Genomic DNA, 20,307 nt, shown 5'->3' with positions numbered 1-20,307 from the left:
GAACCAGCTTCCAAAATTATAGGCAAATCCTTATAACAAATTTCTGTGCAGGAGAGAGACAGAAAGAGAGAGAGACACACAGAGAGAGACAGAAAGAGAGAGAGAGACACAGAGAGAGAGAAAGAAAGAGAGAGTGAGTGTGTGTGTGTGGGGGTAGAGTGAGGAGTGGGGGTGGATGGGTGGAGAAAGTGAAGTGGTGGTCTTGGGTCTCTAATTAAAACCGGATGAACACAAAACACATTGCATGTATTTTTATTTTTCTAAATTGCCCATTTTATTTTCACAATTAGGGAAAAACAGTTCAAGGTAGGAGAGAATAAATGACTCACAATCCCACCCAACTACTTTTTCTGTATGTCTGCCTCTTTCTCTACATGCAGGCTGTCCCTGGAGTATGCACAAGATCAGTTTCCACCTGTGTCTTTAAGAATTTGTAAGTAAACCAGGTCAGTTGAATATGGTTCTTATTAAGTTTACTTTAATGCAAGAAATGGCTTCAAGTCTTTTCAATAATTTAAAAGCTGCACATGCAGCAAGTAAAGGTAATTATGCTGAAAAATCAGTTGCAAGCAGGGGTTAGTACAATCATTTCAAACTAAGGGCAAATTTATGTGACATTAAAGGGCAAGCAGAAGTCGTCTATAAGTCAGATACTCATCACAAGAAGACTGCCTGCACGCACTTTACAAGGTTCTGACCATGCTATTTATAGTGTTATACCTTTAAAATAAAATCAAAACACTTAAACATCTCATGTTCTTGTTATTGTTAGGTGCCATCATGTCAAGTATGACTCACAGCAATTTTATGAACACAGAATTGAACCTGTCCTATCCTGTGCCATCTTCATCATCACTGAAACAATTGAGCCCACTGATACAATTCCTGTGTCAATCCATTTCTTTGGAGGGTTTTCCTTTCTTTCACCGACCGTCCACCTTTCCAAGCATGATGTCCCTTTCCAAGGAAGAGCCCCTCCTAGAAACATGCCCAAAGTATGTGAGTTGAAGCTTTGTCATTTTTGCCTCGAAGGAGGATGCTGGCTATACTTTTCCAAGACATGTTTCTGCTCTTTTGGCAGCCTGTGGAATATTCGGTACTCTTCTCCAACCATAACTCAGAGGCATCAATTCTGTCATCCTTATTTATTGTTCAGCTCTCAGATGCACAGCAATTGAATGAAAAGAATCTTAAAACTAACATCACTGCTCCTCAGTAATTTGGAAAGGTCCCTGATGGCAGACTTGCCCCAAGCTGTCTCCTGATCTCCTGACTGCTGGTACCAAGGGTGTTGATTGTGGATCCAAGTAAAATGAAATCACTGACAATTTCAATCTTTTCTTCATCTATCATGATGTTGCCTATTGGTCCTGTGTTGAGTATTATAACATGTTATACTGATCTATCTCAAAACATTACAATTTCTTTTAAAAGAAGACTTTTTAATGGCTGAAAGATACTCTAATATGGATATATATTGCAAGATAACCATCTTCCTGCAAGTTGTTTTAATTACCGATTGTGAAATACTTCTGCAAAGTACATAATAGTACATAATTTTCTGTCTGCATCTTTGATTACTTCTATAGGATCAGTTCCCTGAAGAAGAATATTTAAAGCTCTGGACACATATTACCAAGTGGTTTTGACGACTACCCAATGATCATATGATTCAGGTCAATTAGTAACTCATACACTTGGGCCAACATTCAAAATATTTCCCAATCAGTAGTCTATCATGGGTCTCGGTGAATCAGAACCAGTGATACAATGTGGGATCAGGGTCTTGAAGTCCCCTGCTAAACTATGGCAGAAGTTAACCTTTAGTCCCTGAATCCTAGGCAAAGACTGGTACACACTAGAGGAAGTGCCTGACTGGCTGGTTGGCAGGCAGTTCTTACTGTTAAGTATTATAGGAGCTGCTCTCTATCAGCTGGAAGTTAGTAATATTTTGACAGGTAATTCAGTTTCACTGGGGCACACTCACTCAACATCAGCCTGAGTTGAAGTTTCTTTCTTCCTACAGAATAAACTTTTTATTTCAGTCTTTCCAGTGTCATTTTTCAAAATTAAGCCTTTTTGAAAATTTCCTAACAAGCCTTACAAATTTTGGTTAAAAAAAGAGAACTAAATAATAACCAACCAAAAGCTCAAACTCATTACCATTGAGTTGCAAGTGAATAGTAGTTCACCCTCCCCTGGGTTTCCGAAACTATACATTGCACGTGAAGAGATTTGGGAAGAGATTTTTCCACCTTTCTCCCTTGGAGTCACCAGGAAATTGGAACATTATTAGGTCAATAGTCTAAATATGATCTTTGAAAATGCAAGAAGAGAAAAAAAGGACATAACAGGATTCAGTTCTAGAGGCATGCCGTTTGGATCTATCCACAGTTCCACGGGAGAAGCGTGGGCAGTCTCCTCCTGTGTGATTTGCTGCCTCTGAAAAGCCTCTGAAGGGTCAGCTATGGGTCAATTTGGACTTGACAGCATCCCCCTCCCACACTTTTATATTTCATCAACTCTAAATAGTAAACAATAAGGAAGATATTTAACTTCTTTTCTTTCTCAAATTTTCCAGACAAATGTTTTGTTTCTGTTTCTCATTAGGAAAAACAAAAAATACCCAAACCTATCACCAAGGAGTCAGTTCAGACTGGGGGGGGGGTCCCCCCTCTATTTGATTTCCAAGACTGTGAGTCTTTACAAAAGGTGACGGCCTATTTTTCTCCCACAGAGTGGATTTGGACTTCCAAACTTTTTATTGATAGCTTGAGGCACCATGTCAGTAGGTATCCTTTAAATAATTAAGTCTCATCTCACTGCCTTATTTTCCAGGTGGTTTGTCAGTTGTATAGAATCTATCCAAATTGATGAATCCTACTGTCTTTAATTCCACTACTTCCTCCTCTCCCCCACAACCTGACATTTAGCCAAGTGGAGACCTGAAAAACTAATGCTTGGCGTATTGATTTGAAGCTGTGTTGTAACCCCAAAGGCATGTGGTTCAAATCTACTGGCTGCTCTGTGTGAGAAAATAGGCAATTTCTTCCTATGTGATTAAATGCACTAAAAACCCGATGGTGAGTCAGTTATGGGTCCTTCTGACTTGACAGCCCACAACAATGATACCCTATATATTTAATCAACTCTATAATATAAACGATAAGGAAGATCATTTACAACTCAACTCAAACTCACTTCCACTGAGCTGGTCCCAACTCATAGCAACCCTCCACCAGGTTTTCGCGGCTGTAAATCCTAACTGGAGGAGGCTGCTCACTTTTCTCTGGAGCCCCTGGTGGACTGAACTGCCAGAGAAGCTTAGCCGTTAGGTTAACAGCACAACTTGCCATGAACTGGGCACCAAAACTCTCTAGCCTGTAAATTGGTGATTTTGATCCAATCACTCCCTCCTCTGCACACACACCAGGGTTTAGAATCCATTCATCCAGTCAACTCCCTGCTGAGATTTTGCCTTTCCATCCAGATATGCTGAAGCAAAAGCTATTTGACTTAACAACAGCCCCAGGTAATTGTTTTAGATCCCCGAGGACCTTGTTAAAAAGTGTAGATTCTGATTCAGTATATCTGAGATGGAAAAGCAAATTCTCAGCAGACCTGAGATGAACCAATTCAGGTCAAACCTGAATGAACCACACTCCAAACACTGGATGCCTCAACACTCAAGGAACTCAAAGAACTGCATCCTGATGCCTGTCCACACACAACTTTAGTCTTTCTCTGTGATTTAATTCTTCTGTTAGGAGGGCAGGGAAGTGATCCCTTTAGGGTATACAAACCAAATCGAAGTAAATAAAACAACAACAACAAACCCCCCAAATTCAAACCTACCAACTCATAGTTGATCTCCCGTTAAATTTCTGAAGCCGTAAATGACACAGGAGGGGATTACCCATCTTTCTCCAGAGGAGCTGCTGATGGATTCACACCACTGGAGAGGGCCTGCCTTTGAGGAAGCAGTGCACCTCCTGACGCACCATGTACCAGATCTTCCTAAGAAAAGGGACTGGCTAAATTTTCAGTCCTCTTCCCTAGCTATCTTCAAAGTATGCCTTATACCAGGATTAGCATTTTGCACCAACCACAGCAGATGAACTACAGCCTGGACAAGAAAGATTCTTGGACGCTTTCAGTAAGCCAGAAGCAAACATGCACTTGGTTTTTGTTGTTGTTGTTGTTTGTTTTCTTTTAAATAATCACTTTCTTCAAAGTAGCTTTTAATATACCATGGACTGCTAAGAGAACAAAGAGGTTTGTCCTGGAGAGGGTGACACGAAGTTGCTCCTTGCAGGCAAGGATTCTGAAGTTGCGTCTGACATACTTTGGACATGTTGCAAGGAGGGACCAGTCCTAGGAGAGGGGCATTTTGTTTGGGAAGTTGGAGGGACAGTGCAATAGAGGAAGACCCTCGATGAAGTGGATTGACTCAGTGACTGGGGTAATGGGGGTAGGAGTGTCAGAGACAATAAGGTTGGCTCAGGATAGAGCAGGGTTCAGAACTGTTATACACAGGGTTGCTATGAGTTGCAGGTGACTTGGCAGCACATAACAACAATGCCATTTACTTTAGTTTTTGTTTTAGGGATCAGAAGTGGAAGAAGAGTGAGGTACAGTTACAAATTCTCCTCTTGGCCTTAATACGCCACTATAGCAAACACTGCCTGCAGGTCTAGTCCCTTACTTTATAAACGCTAAAGTCCAAGAATGAAGAAAGCACTTTCTAGATGTCTATGAGGACAGGTTAAGTGATACAACAAGCATGACTGCTTGTGCAAAGAACTGCAACTAAGTTTTCTTCCCATGCTGATAAGACTGCTGCCTGCATAGCACAGTGGATGTGCCATTTGATTTTTCCCGTCTGATGGCCTACTCCTTACTTTTCCCAGGCTTTAAAAATCATGTTAACAAAGAGCAAATACAGCATGGCCAGATGCCTTTCATGGTCAGATGGTTCATTGTTTAAAAAGCTTCACTTTAAAATCCAAAAGATTGTTAACAGATGCAGTTTCTGGCTGGAGACTGGGAAAAACCTCACTTAAACAAAAGAGTATGTTGTGATTGGAACTAAAAAGGGAATTACCTTTAAAGATAAGAACCACAAACATATCCTATTTGAAAATATCCCTCCCCCCAACAGGACCTTTTTTGGACCTTTCCTGAAAATTGAAAAATCTGACAGTGGATTGCCACATATGACAAACCCTGGCCAAGCAAGCCAGGAACTATTATAGATCTATCGGGGCTTTGAGCAACGCCACAACATCCATCTCTTGCTCTCTCCCAGATTACTCAATTAGGCAAAATTCCAATAATTTCTATCCAGTAACTATAGCCCCAGAAATGCTTTTGCTGCTTTCACTTGGGCTCTGAAAACACATTTTCAGACAGATTTAGAGAAGTTTTATAAATGAGCCCAGTTTGATAAGCAGAAAGCCTACGCTGGGCTCAAGTCACTATTGGCTAAGAAGATTCTGGCCCATTTTCAGTTCCCAGTCTCTCCTTGGCCTCTACAACTTCTGTTCACTTTTATAAAGTCTGCTTTCCACCAACTCACGCTGTTTCTCTTGGCTTTCGAGACCCTTACTCTATGGCTTCACTATGTGTGTGAACATCGGCAGCGCTCGAGGTTCTAATCTTGAATGATGGAAAACTCAAAGCAGCCCTGAGTGGACTTGGTTTTGCTGCCTGGTGACAAGACTGACTTAAAAAGCGACACAGGAGATGCTCTAAGAATGTGTTCCTAGTGTTAAAAGGGGCTACCTGAGACTGAGCAACCTGCCTTTGTGGAAACTGTATTTTCACAAGACAGGTAAGCAGGCACGTCTTTTTCCTGGATAGGTTTCTGAGTTTTTGTGATCATTGCAGGGAGCCTGATGGCCTAGTAGGTAAGAAGTTGTACTGCCTGCCAAACCAAAGGCAGGTGGTTTGAATCCACCAGCTGCTCCAAAGGAAAATGACTGGAAATTTCCTCCTGTACAATTCACAGCTTCTGAAACCTTCATGCAGGGTAAGCTATGGGTTGGCTCCAACTTGATGGCAATGAGAAGCAGTTGTAGGAGTAGTAATAGCATGATCACTGCATGATTTGATACAGTGTCCAAACTACCAAAGAGGCCAATTTCAGATCAAAACCATAGAAAAGTTTTAATAATCTGAGATACTCTGACAAAGAAAAGTCAATGTTTCCTTGTATTTTAAGGACACAGACAGGTATAAACCTGTGGGTTCCACAAAGTGTTAAAATTGTTACCTCACTCTCAGTCTACGGTGTTTCTAAGTCACACAAGGAATCCAGGCTGATGGGATGGATGAAGTGAGCAGGAGAAATGCATTCTGAAAGATCTGTGTGACTGTCCAGGTACTAGCAGGAGGGCTTGTTCATCTCATCAAGGCCATCTGAGGCCAGTGGTCAGTCACATCATCCATATTCATACTCCCGCAAAACTCAGCCCCATCATGTGCACAGAAGATGAGGCTTGCAACAGGACCTGATAGGCCTGGACATTGAAAAAGGAGCAGCAGCTGAACTCCAGGTCATTACTATCCTCCAGGGTTTGCCTTTTCTAAGCTAAGGGGCAGTAGTTTCCATGATTAAGTTTCAATTACTGTCAAGGGTGTAATAAAATCCGGGAAAGAACACTTTCCCCTCAGTAAGCTGCTTCCATTTTCCATGTCTGTCCTTTCCTCTGGTGAATACCCTCAATCCCACTGCATCTTCTTTCCTAGTTTTGAGAAGAATCTGCCCTAGAATGAACTGACACAGACAGCGTCTTCCACGCACCGGACCACTGAAGGCCACTTCTTTCTCAGTGGCAGGGGTTTTGAGATCACAGTGTGAAATATGCCATTGCTTTTGAGTCCATCAGCTTCATAACTGAATACATTTTTTCCCTTCATATAATTCTTTCTTAGGGTATTATATAGGGGTCCTAAGCCATAGCAATCAAGTCAGCTAAAAAAAAAAAAAAATTCCTACTTTGTAAAATATGTACAATTCAAAAGAGCAGAAGACAAGAGGCAGACACGTTTATTCACAAAACCATCCTACTGGTTATCACTGGATTAGGAGCCCTGAAGACCTGCAGTGAGGGCTGAGAGAGGGCTGGAAATCCTACTGAGAGGTTACAGCTCAGCATCCTCAGTCAATGACACTGAATGAAATCGGACACACAGTTATCCACTGCACCTGCTCAAGTGGAGAGTTTAATGGGGTTTAACATATTTGACAGGATGAAATGTAACACTAGGGACAATTTAGTGGTTCAGTCATCATCCACTGATTTCAAAACAACCAGGTACTAGAAATACAGACATGGTGCTTCGCTACCAGAGTTACAAAGCCTGAGAGGAAGAGACCACCAGAGCAGCGAGAGTCTCAGCGAAATTTGTCTGGGAGGTGGTGCACCAACTACACAGGTAGTAAAGAGGCAGCAGAAGTGCTAGGAGGAGACAGAAATTACTTTTTCTGCCCCAGGGAGGCCACAAACGACATGCTTTGATATTGTTGTTAGCTGCCACTGACCCACGAACAGTGGAACAAACAGCCGCCTGGACCTGTACCATCCCTATGGTTGGCCACAGATGAGTGGGAGGGTTTTCACTGACTGATATTCAGGATTTCCAGGTTTCTCCTTCTAATTCATTCTACTCTGGATGCACTGCTGACATCTGTTTAGCAACACTTAAATATAGAAACCTCCACTAACCCTGGCAACAGTGACTGTGCATGAAATGCACTGACCAGAAATTGAACCCAGGTTAAGAATTCTACCACTGAGCTACTAATGCCATATAAACGGCTAATTAATCACCTAATAAGACATATCCTTGATATTGGGGTAGAAGGTATCTTGAAATTATACAGGATGACGATTTGTAGAGTGTCCACTCTATGTTGGAGACATAGATATCTCTATCTTGGTTACAGGGGAAGTGACAAGGTGTAGCCATAAACAGGACTGGTTCCAAAAAGTGGATGTGCCACAAAGTTTAAAATATGGCTGGATACGCTTGCCTTCTGAAGAAGGCATTCCACGGACTGATGCCTACTGACATGGATGCTGCAGAATAAAAGCTATGTGCATTTGTGGCATCCTGAATCCAGCTTTTAACTGCACAGGAGCAGATCAGAATAAAAACATAGTACCAAGCGGTGAGGGATAGGCAAGTAGCTCAGATCTGATCAAGAGGATGAGAGGAAGTCAAATGTGCATATCCTAGAAGATATCTCTTAGACTCATGACCCTATTGGCTCTACAGTCATTTCACATCTCACATAAGGACAATGAGTATAAGAGACCTATCTTAGAGATAGTAAAATGGAAAATTGGAAAGTGGACCACAGAGCATTGTGAAACCACAATATTAGTCCTCACTTGCCTAAATAAAAATGTTTACGTAAAGACAAAAACATTTCTATTTTATATAAAGCACTCACATGATCCTGAACATGGCGATAGATGTTAAGTGAACAGGAAGAGGGTGCAGAAGGGTCTATGCAATTGTTGGAATAAACAATACCTAAAATTCATGACTTTGCACACATGGCACCAAGATTACAACCTGATACATTCAATTTGGTTCTTATTTTACAAAAAGCTGTCTGATTTCTACTGGTGGAATGAGAAAGCAAACAGAATCAAAAACTATATTTTCCAGTTTCATAAATATGATAAGCATCTTACCTTTTTCTTGCTACAGTATATTTGCCATTTTTTCTCTGCTGGAAGTGCAAACATGGCTTCCCTGTGTTTGTCTGTGAGGTCAAGTTCATCCTGAAAAGAAAAAGAAGAATTAGTGTTTCTTTGGTAATACACACTTAAGTGAACTTGAAAAGGATCAAGAAGCTATGCTAATAGGAATGTTCTCATCATCAAGAAAGCATGTCCCTGGCATGGAGCACAGCGAGAGAGAGGATGCCTACACACACCAGATGTTGGGGACTGCACTATGCAGGGACAGAATTTTCATGAGCTTCTGTGTATTGCTGCATAGCATCCATTGAGTTGTAATGGTCATTAAACCTCAAGAGTTTTGGAGTTTTGGAATAACAACAGAGATGAGAAGCTGGTGGGGACAGCTTCCCAAACATTGCAGATCAATCTGAATTTCAAGAGGAAGGGAAGGATTTGACTATAAAACGAGGAGGAAAAGTCCAGGCAGGGGAATAATAGAAACAAAGGTCAGACTGTGGCAGTAATCTGTATGTTTAGGGACAATGACCAGCTTAATTGAAGCATCAGGGATCGTCTGTGGAAAGTCTTATAAGCCAGAATTAAGGGGGTATCTCTTACACAAAGAAGATCAATGAAAACTTTCAATAAATAATGCAGTGAATTACTTAATATGGCTTTTCTAGTCTTTAGTCTGACCACATGATTGGATAGTATTATGCAAATGTGAGGTGTTTGTGGCCCTTGGTTGTATAGCCAAGTCTTAGTTAGATAGTCAAGACTGCATAGCCTGGTAATAATGTAAATAAGGTATCCACAATCAATACGCTTGAGACCAGCAGTCAGGTGGTTAGGAGACTTAAAAGTATTGGGAAAGGAACCTCTTCAAAGTTCTGAAGAGCAATGATCTTAATCTAAAGACTAAGGTACACCTGATTCAAGCTATGATCTTTTCAATCACCTGCTATGCATCTGAAAGGTGACTAGTAAGTAAGGATGACAGGCAAAGAATTGATGCCTTTGAGTTGTGGTGTTGGAGAAGAGTGTTGAATATCCCATGGATTGCCAAAAGAACAGATGTGTTGGAGAAGGTGCAACCAGAATATTCCTTGGAGGCAAAGTTGATGAAGCTTCACCTCACATATTTTGGACAGGTTATAAGGAAAAGCTATTCTTTGGAGAAGGACATGATTCTTGGAAAGGAAGAGGGCCAGCAAAGGAGAGGAAGACCTTCAATGAGATAGACTGATACAATATCTGCTGCAATGGACTCAAATGGTCTGGGATGACGAAGATAGTGCAGACTATGACAGAGTTCAGATCTATTGCTCATGGGGTCACTATGGGTCGTACTCAAATTGAAAATACTTCACAACAATTATCTCCCAAATGTTAACAGTTTGAATGTACAACAGTTCTCCATGGAAGAAAGGTGGGCAATTTGTTCCATGTGATTTAAAGCATCTGAAAACCTGCTAGATGGTCAGATACAAGTCAGCTGCCAACTTGACAGCAATGTACAACAAACATTTTCATTTAAGAACCTCAGTGGTCCACAGTGGTTGCACCATTTTACACTCCCACCAACAGTGAATAAGGGTTCTAGTCTCTCCACAACCTCGGCAGCATTTGTTGCTTGCTGTTCTGTTAAATTTTGCTAGTCTTACTGGGGTGAGATGATATCTCATAGTTGTCTTGATTTGCATCTCTCTCAGAGCTAGGGATTTTGAACATTTCTTCATGTGCTTGTTGGCCATCTGAATGTCTTCCTTGGTGAAGTGTCTGTTCATATCCTGTGCCCACTTTTCAATTGGATTATTCACCTTTATCTTGTTGTGGTGCTCAAGTATTTTATAAATTCTAGATATAAGTCCCTTATCTGACATGTCATTACCAAACACTTTTTCCCAGTCTGTGGCTTCCCTTTTTACCCTGTTGGAGAAGTTTCTGGATGTGCATAGGGATTTGATTCTTAGAAGGTCCCATTCACCTATTTTATCTTCTCCTGGTTGTAAATTTTTCAGAATACTGGGAAGACTCTTTATGTTGTGGATTAGGACTACTAAAGTTCTTCCGAGCTTTTCTTGAATGAAGTTTATAGTCCTTGGTTTTAGTCCTAGGTCCATGATCCACCTTGAGTTGGTTTTTGTATATAGAGTGAGGTGGGGATCTTGTTTAATTCTTCTGCAGATAGATTTCCAATTTTGCCAACACCATTTGTTTAAAAGGCTGTCATTTCCCCACCTAACTGATTTCATCTCCTTGTCAAAAATCAGTTGACCATAAATAGATGGGCTGATTTCCGGGTTCTCAATTCTATTCCACTGATCTATGTGTCTGTCATTGTACCAGTACCATGCTGTCTTGACTACCACGGCAGTGTAGTAGGATGTGGGGCTTTCTCAAAAAGTTGCAAATAGAGATACCATTTGACCCAGCAATCCACTACTGGGAATATACCCTAAAGAGACCATAAATGGCACCCAAGTAGATGTATGCATACCCATGTTTATTGTGGCTTTGTTTACAATAGCAAGGAGTTGGAAACAACCCAAATGCCCATCAACAAACGAATGGGTAGAGAAGCTGTGGTATATTCGCACAATGGAATATTATGCTGCATTGAAAAACAAGGAACTCATGCAATATTATTCAAAATGGGTGACCCTGGAGGACATTATGCTGAGTGAGGTATCTCAGTCACAAAGGGACAAATGCTATATGGTGCCACTGTTGCAGAATGAGGCTGACATCGGGATGGGGGTAAGACTGAGAAAAGCTGGATGAAATATGTTTATGGCATTGAAGTCTTTGGGGGAGAGAATATTTTATATTTTAGGGCATTATGTTTATCGTAAGAGTACAGAATGAGGTTTGCAGAGTGGATTATATTTGGGGGTTGGGGGATGTGTGTGGGGGATTGCGTACCAATGAGGGAGTTTTTCTTTTGTGTTTGAAGGAGAGGAGCAAATGGGGGGGGGCGGGGAGAGGGGTGCAACAATGAATGAATGGAATTCCAAAATCTCTGTAGATGTTCATTGAAATGAAAAATAAAGAAAATAAAAAATAAAACAACAACAACAACAAAAATATTAGAGGTGATATATGATTGAGTATTATGGTTAGCACAGTAATCCAGAATTAAGGTTGCATAGAGAAGTGTACTCGGGATGGGGGGAAAGGGATGTGGGAATTATATACTAATGAAGGAATCCTTTTTTTTCTTTTTCTCTTCGGAGGGGGGAGCGAGCTGGTAGGGAGGGGTGGGGAGGGAGAAAAGTGCAGCAATGAATGAATGGAAATCCGAAATCTCTGTAGATGTTCATTGAAATTAATAAAAAAAAAGTACTGTTCTTAACATTAAAAAAAAAAGAGAACCTCAGTGGTGCAGTAGTTAAGGGCTCAGTTGACAACCAAAAAGCTGACAGTTCAAACCCACCAGGTATTTCATAGGAGAAAGCTGTAGCAATCTGCTTCTGTCCAGATTATAGCCTTTGAAACCCTATGGGCAGTTCTGTCATGCAGGGTCACTATAAGATGGGAACATCTCCATGCAATGGCTTTGTTTAGTAAGTTGTTGTTGTTGTTGAGTGGAGCACAACTCAAAGCAACCTTATGAACAACAGATCTGAACCCTATCCTATCTTGTGCCATCCTCATAATCTCTGATACAATTGAGCCCATTGCTGCAGTCACTGTGTCAATCCAGCTGCTTGAGGGTCTTCCTCTCATGGACCCTTCACTTTTCCAAGCATGAAATCTTTTCTCCAAGGAGTAGCAATATACCCAAAGTATGTGAGTTGAATCTTTGTCATCCAAGCCTCCAAGGAGTATTCTGGCTGTTGCATTATCCACGATGTATCTGTTCTTTCGGTCATCCATAAGATATTCCGTGTTCTTATCCAACACCACAATTCAAAGGTATCAATTCTTCTGTCATCCTTATTTATTTGATTAAAAAGACCATGGCTTGAAGCAGGCACACCTTAGTTTTCAAACTGACATAATTTATCCTCAGTAATTCAGAGAGGCCCATGACAGGGGACTTGTCCTGCTGGTAGGTATGAACTTTATACCTTTAGGTTGGCAGCACAGCTCCTTATGACTAGGTCACTAGAGCTATGTTTAGTGACTAAGTCTTATTTAAAAAAAAAAACCAAAACAAAAAAACTCTCAAGCATCAACTTTTTTCTTTCACTCCCACTAAAACTACCCAAACTTATACCCTAATAAGTACTCCTTGCTTTGTGCAATAACCTCCCCACTGTTCTTCCTTGCCTCTCCAATCTTTTGTATTCAGCAAGACCACTGTTCTCTTAGAGCAGTGGTTCTCTCATGTGGCATGCATCAGATTCACCTGAAGGACTTGTTAAAATATGTTAAGTGCCACCCAAAGATTATGACTGAGCAGGGAGGAAGGAGGACAGAAAATGTGTATGTGTAATAAGCTTAGAATAGGGCGAGGCTCAGAGCTGTTGCTCATAGAGTCGTTATGAGTTGCAGTCAAGTGGACAGCACTTAACATGAAACTTCCAAATGTTACTGATGCTGCTAATCTGAAGAGTACACTTTAGAAGCTCTGCCTCAAAACCAGGCATTAATCTCTAAGCAGGCACATAGGCAGACAGGAACAATGATATGTGTAAGTGAATAAAGACTACATCCCAACCATATAGACTGAATAGCTCTCATGGCATTATGTGTTATGAGCTGTGCTGCTAACAGGTCAACAGTTTGACTCCATCAGCTACTCTGAGGAAGAAAGATGGGCAGTCTCCTCCCACAGGTTATTAGATTTAGTCTTAGAAATCAGAATTGTTGGTGTGATTTTTAGATATAGGCTTGGCAGACAATGTTTCTACATATATCCTTCAGTATGTGTTGTAAAATAGAACATGTGGTACTACAGAAGAGTGCTGAATATACCATGGACTGCCAGGAAAACAAAAATGTTTGTCCTAGAGAAAGTGAAACCAGGCTGCTCCTTAGGGGAAAGGATTCTGAGACTTCATCTAATATACTCTGGGCATATTGTAAGGAGTGACCAGTCCTTGGAGAGGGACGTCATCCTTGGTAGGGTGGGTGGAGGGACAGCGAAAGAGAGGAAGAACCTCAATGAGGTGGGTTGATACAGTGACTGGGGTAATGAAGGTGAGTGTGTCAGAGACAGTAAAACTGGCACAGGATAGAGTAGGTTTCAGGGCTATTGTACAATAGGGTCGCTATGAGTCGCAAGTGATTTACAAAATAAGGAAAACTTCTAGATATAACCAAACATCTTGAGGAAATGAATACTTGAATTTGAGAGTTTAGGATCACAGTCTCAGGGGAGGGACATCAAGAGAAATCATTCTATTTCCTACTTTGGCAAGTTTACAACTAGAAAAAAGCTCATGATCAGCCATCTAAGGGCAACTTTAAGTATCTCTCTATTCAGAGGTGAGAATAATGAAAAGAATCAAAGATTATTGGTCCAATGGACAACAGGAATTGTCTGGACGATCCAAAGATCAGAACCAGCTGTTGCTCAGCTACAATGGCTGGCTGTTGTGAAAGGGATCACAGGAGAAGATCCAGAGAGGGTAGGAGAGAAATGTGGAACACAGCTCCAATCACAGAAAAGATTGGCCTTCTTGGCCTCATAGAAACTGGGGAAATTCCCACGACTATGCACCTTAGTCACTTTTTAACCCTGGAGCTGAAATCACCTCTATGACTCTCACATCCAGACAAACAACAGACAGGACTATATGGTGACTAATAAAAAAAATATATGCAGAAGGGCATATTTCCTTAGGACAATCAACCATAAAAGATTATAGGGACAGTATTTTTCCAGCACTAAAGTTCAAAAAGTAGGAAGCATTAGGAAATAAGGACTAATGGAAAAGAGACTCTCAGGGAAGAAGGGGGAGGACTGCTGTTACAGGAAGGGATTTAACAACGTCACAAAACAGTATTTGTTGAGTGAATGACAACTTTCTCTGTAAACTTTCTCTTAAATCACAAACAAAAGTTGAAGGGAAAAAAAATATGGAGCACTAATACATCTTGAACCCCCAGCTAGAAAACTGCCATTCGTTCCGCATTGCCTGTGAAATTAGTTACACATCCCTCAGGCCTTCAATTTTTTAAATTGTAAAAATATACATAATAAAATATACACTAGTCCAATATGTAGAGGTATTCCTGTATGACCTCAACTCTTCCAGATTCTCTTCTTATCCTAACCTAACTGTCTTGTAACATGTACATTCCCAGGGCCTAGCTTCTACCTAGTACATAGTAGCTTCCTTGGGAAGTCCTTTATTTTGTTAAGCCTCTATTTTCCTCACCTTGGGGATAGGCATATCATCCCTTTCGTAGGATTGCTAGGGGAATTAGCAATATTAACTAAGCATGTAAACATGTAATGCTGCACAGAGTTAACCACACTGTTGTTCTAATCATTACACTCCAATCAGTTACTATTTTCTGTTAAGGGCAAATACAAATTGTTGTGGGGGTGCTGTTAGATGCTGTCAGGTTAGTTCCAACTCTGCAATCTCATGTGCAATAGATCAAAGCACTGCCCAGTTCTGTGCCTTCCTCACAATCATTGCTGTGGCTGAGCCACTGTCATATCTACTGTGTCAATTCATCTAGTTGAATGTCTCCCTCATTTTCTTTGACCATCTACCAAATGTGCTATCTTTCTGCAAGGAAACACAACACAAACAAACAAAAAACCCACAAAAACAAATACTGGTAAGGTTGTGGAGAGGTTAGAACACTTATTAACTGCTGGTGGGAGTGTAAAATAGTACAACCACTATGGAAAGCAGTATGATGTTTTCTCAAAAAGTCGGGAATATAAATACTATTTGACCCAGAAATTCCACTATTAGGAATTTACCCTAAAGAAACCAGAGCTGTCAAACAGATATATGCACATCCATGTTTACTGATCCATTATTCATAATAGCAAAGACATGGCAGCAACTCAAGTGCCCATCAACAAATAAGTGGCTAGAAAAACTATGGTATATTCACACTATAAAATACTACAAAGCACTGACAAACAAGGAACTTATCAACTATTATACAACATGGGTGACCCTGAAAAATATAATGTTGAGTGAAATAGCTCAGTCACAAAAGGGTAAATACTGTATAACACCACTGTTATAAAATAGGACTGACATGGGGGTTGGGACTAAGAAAAGAGGACATAAATAATGAATACTGCATTGGAACTGATGATGGAAAGAACTATTTAAAAAGAATATTTGATTAGGCATTATATGTATGACAGCAGCTCAGAATAAGAGGTACATTGCAAAGAGGACTGGGGAGGTGAGTTAATTGTGCAACAATGAATTTTTTTTTTAAGTGAACTGGGAGGAGGGAGGAAGAGGGAGTAAAATGTGCAACAGTGAATGAATAAAAAAAATCTAGCCTTTCTGTAAAATTTCATTAAAATCACAATTAAAAGAAAAAAATTATTTAAATATCCCACAGCAATCTCCAAACAACCAGCTATTAAAAATTTCTATGAGGAATAACAACCAGGAAGGAAACAAGAAATATTCACTTAAAACTGCATGATGAGGAAAAATGCTTATAAAGTTTGGATAGGAAATTATTATGAAGTCATTAATTTTCCTTTTTCAGAATTTCCTGTCATTCACACCTGCTGCCACCTATTAATGAATGAATGAGAAAAATAATGGTGATATAAATTATTTCCAAAAAATTGGAAATTTTAGGGGAAATACATTAGGTCTGTTAGCCAGGCATCTAGACCGTAGAGTGCTTAAAAAAACAAACGACCCACCCATACAAGAAAATCATAGCTGACTCTGGTGAGGGTAGTTCATTAAATACTAGCAGGAGGGCTGGAGATCGAGTTGCCTAGTTCTAGAGGCAGTTCTTAATGCCTAAGACTGCATTCTGTTGATCCAGGAGAGGAGAACTGAGCACTGAAGCAATATCTAAACGCACGCTCCCATCTCTCCACTGTGCATTTGCGTGTCTGCAAGCAGAAGCGGGAGGGCTTTGCTCCAGGTTTGGTTCTTCCAGGTTATGCAACCTTTATCCTCTGTACTTTAATGTCTTCATTTGGAAAATGAACATGATAAAAGACTGATAAGAGTTACTGCAAGGATTCTGTGAAACACCAGGCATTATAGTAGATATAAGGCATAAAAAGAGGTGTCATGGGATTATAGTTCCAGGTGAGCAAACAAGCAATTATATATTCACCGTAAACAATCTACGATCTTCTACTGAAAGGTGCCCTGTTTTGCAGAAAGGTGAGGCAGTGATGGCTTTCTCAAGGAAGTGAGGTTTGAGCTGAGGGAAGCAAATAAGTATTACAGACAGTAAACTCTGGTCTTTATCCTTAGGGCACCTGGAGGTCACAAAGGAAGTATGAGCAGGAACAGTGACCTGAATTGAATTACATAATAATTGGGAGTGTCTAGGAACAACGCCTAGAGTGTAGTAAGACCCCACATCCTCCATTCCAAAAATACCTGTGCTCTGACTCATTCTATGTTAATTACATGACTGAATCAAGCATGTAAGACTCCAAGAGAAAACTACAGTCCTAGAGATCAATCAACACTTATGTGCTGTCCGATCGAGTCGAGGTCTTGGTACTCTGACCCAAGCTATGGTTTTTTTCACTTGCTTCCTAACAAATGTTGCCCTGGATGTGCTCACCAAGTTGTGCCAAGAAATCTGGAGAACAACCACTTGGCCAACTGACTGGAAGAGATCTATATTTGTTCCCATTCCAAAGAAAGGTGACCCAACTGAGTGTGGAAACTACAGAACAGTGTCACTGATTTCACATGCAAGCAAGATTCTACTGAAGATTATCCAAAAACGATTAGAACAGCACATCAGTAGAGAACTGCCGGAAGTCCAGGCTGGGTTTAGAAGGGGTCGTGGTACTAGGGATATTGTTGCTGATGTTAAATGGATCTTGGTTGAAAGCAGAGAATACCAGAAGAATGTCTATCTGTGTTTCATTGATTATGCAAAGGGATTTGACTGTGTGGATCATAACAAACTGTGGCTGACTCTGAGGAGAATGGGAATCCCAGAACATTTAATCGTGCTAATGCGAAACCTATACTTGGACCAAGAGGCAGTAGTCAGAACAGAGCAGGGTAACACTGCATGGTTCAAAATTGGGAAGGGTGTACGCCAGGGATGCATCCTGTCTCCATACCTTTTCAACATGTATGCAGAGCAGATTATCCGAGAGGCTGGGCTCTATGAGGAGAATTGTGGCATCAGGATTGGTGGAAGATCTATTAACAGTCTCTGTTATGCAGATGACACAACCCTGCTTGCTGAAACTGAGGAGGACCTTATGCACTTGCTGTGAAGGGTCAAGGACTGCAGCCTTCAGTATGGACAGAGGCTCAATGTCAAGAAGACAAAGATTCTCACCACTGGACCAATTGGCAGCGTCAGGATGGATGGCGAAGAGATTGAGATTGTTCACAGCTTCAGTTTGCTCAGCTCCACAGTCAACACTCTTGGCACCGGCAGTCAGGAAATCAAAAAGCGTATCACGATGGGAAAGTCTGCTGTTAGGAATCTCTCTAAAGTACTCAGGAACAACGGTGCCTCTCTGGAGACTAAGGTGCACCTGATACAGGCCATGGTCTTTGCAATCGCTTGTTATGCATCAGAGAGTTGGACAATGACTAGAGAGGACAGAAGGAGAGTGGATGCTTTTGAGCTGTGGTGCTGGAGAAGAGTACTGAATGTACCATGGACTGCCAGAAAAACAAACAGATTCATCTTGGAGAGGATTAAACCAAGCTACTCCTTGGAGGCAAGGATTCTGGGGCTTCGTCTGACATACTTTGGACATGTTGCCAGGAGGGATGGGTCCTTGGAGAGGGACATCATGCTTGGGAGGGTGGAGGGACAGCGCAGGAGGGGAAGACCCTCTATGAGATGGATTGATTCGGTGACTGGGGTAATTGGGATGGGTGTGTCAGAGGCAGTGCGGTTGGCGCAGGATAGAGCAGGGTTTAGGGCTGTTGTGCATAGGGTCGCTATGAGTCGAAAACGACTCGATGGCATATAACAACAACAACAACTACAACCTATGTATCTGAAACTTGGGGCAATGAGTAAAGAAGACTGAAAAGGAATTGATGCCTTTCAGTGTGGTGCTTATGAAGAATTGATGCCTTGAATTGTGGTGTTAATGAACTATCTGGTGACCCAGTGGGTAGGGAGTTGTGGTCCCAACTCCAAGGGAAGCAGTTCAATCAGCTACTAAGCAGGAGAAAGACGGTCAGTCTCTCCCCATGTTACTTTACAGATTCTGCAAACCTGCTGAAAATCAGTTATGAGTTGGTTCTGACTCCACTGTAATCAAGAAAAGAATAAGCAAATGTGTCTTGGGAGAACTACATCCAGAATATTCCTTAGAGGCAAGGGTGGTGAAACTTTGTCTCATATGTTTTGTTTATATTGTCATGAGGGGCCAGTTCTTTAAAAAAAGACACCATGCTGTGAAAACTGGAGGATGAGTCAAAAAGAAAGATTTTCAATGAGACAGTCTGATAGTACCTACAACAATGGATTTGTCCCCGAGGAAGATCACGAGGATGGTGGAGGATAAGGCAGGGTTCAGAGTGTTGTTCATAGTGTTGCAATGAATCAAAGTCAATTTGAGGGCATTCTGTCTCACATACTTTGGGCAGGTGGCCAAAGAAGGGACTGGCCCGTGGAAAAGGACATCATGCTCGGAAGGGTGGTGGGACAGAGCAGAAGAGGAAGAGCCTGGGTGAGCTGGATTGATACAGAAACTGGGGCAAAGGGGGTAGATGTGTTGGAATCAGTGAGACTGCTCAGGACAAGGCGGGCTTCAGAGCTGCTGTACTTATATAAGGTCACTATAAGTCACAGATGACTTGACAGCACATAACAAGAACATCTATTCCAAGAACATGACTAGATATCTTTAAGAATGCAAAAATGAGCCTTTCTACGAAGATGACGCCAAAAGCCAAGAAGGAAACCCCTGCCCTTCCCAAAACTGAAGCCAAAGCAAAGGCATTAAAGGCCAAGAAGGCAGTCCTGAAGGGCGTCCACAGCCAAAAAAAAAGAAGTTCCCCACGTCACCCCACCTTCCAGCGGCCTAAGACACCGAGACTCTGAAGGCAGCCCAAATACACCCAGAAGAGCACCATCATCAAATTTCCCCTGACCACTGAGTCAGCCATGAGGAAGATAGAAGATAACAAAACACTTGTGTTCACTGTGGATGTCAAGGCCAACAAGCACCAAATTAAACAAGCTGTAAAGAACCTCTATGACACTGATGTGGCTAAGGTCAACACTTTGATTAGGCCTGATGGAGAGAAGAAGGCCTATGTTCGACTTGCTCCTGGTTATGATGCTTTGGATGTTGCCAACAAAATCGGGATCATCTAAACTGAGTGCAGCGGGCTAATTCTAAATATAAATTTTTCTCACCCAAAAAAAAGAAAAAAAGAATGCAAAGATGAATAGTAATCAACCTTGATTTCATGGAGTTTACAGTCTACTTCAGAAGACAAGGTGAAAGAAACTTTTAGTCTTCCCTTTTATTTCA

General features: G+C 41.2%; 1 protein-coding gene across 2 annotated transcripts in view; it reads right to left on the bottom strand.

Moving 5' to 3' along the window:
* The window catches only part of DAAM1 (dishevelled associated activator of morphogenesis 1), a 137,489-nt gene that overhangs the window by 98,136 nt on the left and 19,046 nt on the right, over window positions 1-20,307 (bottom strand). For both annotated transcript variants that reach the window (XM_006891771.1, XM_006891770.1), the window contains exon 2: window positions 8,709-8,798. In XM_006891771.1, coding sequence (XP_006891833.1) covers window positions 8,709-8,798 — 90 coding nt within the window. The remainder of the gene's footprint in view (window positions 1-8,708; window positions 8,799-20,307) is intronic.

Source organism: Elephantulus edwardii, unplaced genomic scaffold, assembly GCF_000299155.1.
Source record: "Elephantulus edwardii isolate Elephantulus edwardi_28Jun2011 unplaced genomic scaffold, EleEdw1.0 scaffold00104, whole genome shotgun sequence".
In the NCBI taxonomy this organism is placed as follows: Eukaryota; Metazoa; Chordata; class Mammalia; order Macroscelidea; family Macroscelididae; genus Elephantulus; species Elephantulus edwardii.
The sequence above is the reverse complement of the archived record's forward strand: the minus strand, read 5'-3'. Positions and strand labels throughout refer to the sequence as shown.